The sequence below is a fragment of the Colobus angolensis genome, unplaced genomic scaffold, assembly GCF_000951035.1.
Source record: "Colobus angolensis palliatus isolate OR3802 unplaced genomic scaffold, Cang.pa_1.0 Scaffold167, whole genome shotgun sequence".
Lineage (NCBI taxonomy): Eukaryota > Metazoa > Chordata > Mammalia > Primates > Cercopithecidae > Colobus > Colobus angolensis.
The window spans coordinates 4,189,159-4,192,667 of record NW_012114788.1 but is presented as its reverse complement, the minus strand read 5'-3'; the positions used below and the strand labels follow the sequence as shown (position 1 = coordinate 4,192,667).

Sequence of the window (3,509 nt, the reverse complement as noted above, 5' to 3'; positions counted from 1 at the left end):
AAAAAAAGAAAAGAAAAGAAATTCTCTCTGCTCCCTGTGCAGGAAGCAGCGTGGAGCATATCAGGGGTAGCCTGACTGATGTGTATGCCCCTGGGCTGCCTGAGCTCAGAAGCCAACATTTGTAAAACACTAAAACAGAGAAGGGGTGGCATGTATCACACTCAGCTCATTTTTTAAAAATCCTAGTGTGTTCAGTTCTGGTCTGGGTAGGGAGGGTCTCTGTGTGCACCTTCTGGGGAATCAGGGTGTTTAGCAGCTTCTGGTACTAACCAAAAAGAAAGGGTGGTGACCTAAGACAGCCCTGTTTGTACAGGGCTGGTAATGGTTAGAGCTACTGTGGAGCTAACACATGTGCTACTCTCTGGGCATAAGCTATATATCTCAGCTCAGCTGCCATTCACTTAAAGACCATGCTCGGCCCTCAGGTACTCCCAGAACACACTGCAGAACTCCTGACCATCTGTGGGGACATTCTATGTGTTTTCAAAAAGCCTCAAGGGTATGTGGTTGTGAACTCCCTCCCAAGAGAGAACGTTCTTAAGAGTAGTGTTGGACTAGCCTGCAAGCATTTTAAAACTATTTCAGAAGACTTCCCAAACTTATTTAATAAAATGGCCTTTTGCTCAGAATGGGCATCAGACATAAAAAACAGTTGGGCTTTTCTCAATTCCCCAAAACCATTTGGAGTTCTACACCTACCCCTACCCCCACGCCCCCCTGCATCACCTGGTACCAAGATCAGGCTGATCTACTTGGTGCTTCCTTTCTTTGTCTGATTCCCTGGGAGAATGCTGACAGCTGAGTTAATGCATTTGTTGTTACTCCTCAGAGAATGAGTAATTGAAAATTATAAATTATTCCCACTCATCTTAGGTATTTGTAGTCTCTAAACTTCTGTTAGGGCCAATAGCACCTCAAAAGAGGCAAATAGGTTTCACTCCCTTTCACATCCAGCCTACCTGCTAAGGGGAAGTATTTCTTAACTTTTGAATAGTCCAGAAAAGAGAAAGTATAGATGCAATAAGGGAGAATTCCTCTATGGGGTGGCCAACCCCCAGATGGTAGAGGTGACATGTGTGAGATCAGTTCCTTTTTGTGGGTACCTACTTCAGGCTACAATTTAAGACATGTTGGAGATGGCTGGGCTTTTGAACATGACTTTTTCTGTTTGGGTCAGCTCTACTAGGATACTAGTCATGCCCACTATATTCTGCTAGTGACACAAGCTAGTTAGCATTTATTGAGAACTCTGTGCACTTGGCAGTTGATCACTGTGGATAGTTTCTACTCTTAGGGCAGTTAGGCAGAAGGCCATTCTAGAGCAGGAGCTGTGGGGCCAGCCTGCCTGGGTTTGCATCCTGGCTCCTCAGCTTAGCAGCTGTGTGCCCTTGGGTAAGCCACTTATTCTTTTGCCCCAGTTGGCCTCATCTATAAAATGAAAATAACAAGAGGTCCTACTTCATAGTTTTTGTGAGGTTTCACTGAGTTAATACATGCAAAGCTTTCAGGACCCTGCCTAGCACACAGTAAGCATTCAGTAAATGTGGGATGTTGTCATTCCCTTGGGAAGATGTTCATTCATCAGACATTTAGAGTACCTACCATATGACTGGCACTGGGGGCTTCAAAGATGAACATCTAACCTTGGAGCATGGAATAAATGCTAAGCATATAATTGTAAAAATTGATTGAATATGTTGAATTAAAGAGCTCACAGTCTACTGGGGGAGTAAGTAGGTAAACTCAAAATTTTAATCCAATGTGATCAGCAGTCATGGGGGTATAAAGAAGTTTTGTGGGGGTAGAAAGAGGGAGCAATAATCTCTGCCAGGCTTCTCCACCAGGAAGTTTCCTTAGGAAGCCTGGGAGTAGTTCGTGAGATAGCAGAGGGGTCCCCCGTGAACCTTGACTTTATTACATGGAGGATGTTTATAGATAAGCCATGTGATCCTTAATGAACCATTCACCACAGTTCCATTTCTATCTAAACTTTTCTGAACCAGTTTTATCTTTTTAGCCTGTTCTGCCTCAGGGGATAATGAGTCCCTAAGTGCCACTCACACACTCACTGTATTATAGCCTTAGCTGTCTGAAAATTATTTCTTTTAAGCTTTGAGAACTTTGTCTTAGTTCTCATGTTCTGGGATATATCTGATCCACAAGTACTGTACTTTTCAAATCTATACCTGTTGGAGGGGAGGAAGTGTGGATTAAACAAGTAACCCGAGTTGGTTACTGAGGAAATGTTTCCTTGGAGGAGCTGTATTTGAGGGAAGCCTGTGCATTGGGAGTTTGTTCATAGTGTACCTGTTATCTCCCACCTCCCTCCCCCAGTTACCCCTATACACTTAAGACAGTCTCCTCACTTACTCCTCTGCCCCTTTTTTTCTGCCCTGCGTGTTTGTACAGGGGGAGCAGTACCGTCAGGCTTGGAGGAGAACCTGTGTAAGATCTGCATGGACTCACCCATTGACTGTGTTCTGCTGGAGTGTGGCCACATGGTAACCTGTACCAAGTGTGGCAAGCGCATGAATGAATGTCCCATCTGCCGGCAGTATGTAATCCGAGCTGTGCATGTCTTCCGGTCCTGAGAGCTTGCATCGGTTTCTTCAGTGCCTTACAGGGAAATAGCCTGGGGTGTCTGGGCTCAGGGTTGGCCAGCTTGCAGAAGAGCAAGCTAGTAGAAATACTGCAGTGTTCCCAAGACCAGGGCAAGCAAGATGCATGTCACCCCGAGCATGCCTGTCTTGCCACAGGGGTGTACCTCTTGGCTGGCAAAGCCCAAGGCCAGTGGGAACTTGTATAAATCACATGGGTATGTTCTTGGTTCAGTGATCTTGGAGTGATGATGGTAACTGATGAACAGAGAACTTTCCAGAACTTGGGTCCTGTCTTTCTCCCTGAACCTAGACACAATTTCACCCCCTCTCCTGTACCTAGCCCATCCCCTCCCCACATGGGAGATGCTTGCCCATGTGTTTCATCAATCAGAAGTCCTCCTGCCCAGCACATTTGGATTTAAATTTGTGGTCTCTCCCGCTTTCTGTGCTTTAACTCTTCGCTAAAGTCTCTTGCTACACTGCCTAAATCCATTTATTTCTTTGGACCAAAAATGTTAGTTTACCAGACCGATAGTGGTCCTTAGGACAGATTTTAGACCAGTAAACTTATCTTTTGTGAGAAATGAAACACAAATGCTATAGAAAAATTTCAAAGTTGTTTAAGAGTTGCTTCCTTAAATGCTGGGATTGGAAGCTGTTGGTCTCCTGACCCGACTGTGGGAGCCAACAAAACATCAGGCTCCCAAACTGCTGGGAAATTTGTTTCTGTCTGCAAGGGAGAGTGCGTGCATAATCCCTGCTGCTGCTTCTCTTGGGACCTGATTTGCACCATCCTTAGTTTATGTGGAAAGGGGACGCAATGGGTGGAGGCAGTGGCCTTCTGCTTAATATTGACTTGGCTTCTGATCCTTTTCCCAACTCGAAGGAGTCTTAGGCCACTTTCCCCTG

The 3,509-nt window shown here is 45.3% G+C and overlaps 1 protein-coding gene across 1 annotated transcript in view; it reads left to right on the top strand.

The window, feature by feature from the left end:
* The window catches only part of RFFL (ring finger and FYVE-like domain containing E3 ubiquitin protein ligase), a 57,829-nt gene extending 54,618 nt beyond the window's left edge, over positions 1-3,211 (top strand). The window contains exon 6 of the mRNA XM_011937687.1: positions 2,410-3,211. Within this exon, the coding sequence (XP_011793077.1) occupies positions 2,410-2,591 (182 nt within the window). The 3' untranslated portion in view covers positions 2,592-3,211. The remainder of the gene's footprint in view (positions 1-2,409) is intronic.
* The last annotated feature ends 298 nt before the right edge of the window (positions 3,212-3,509 follow it).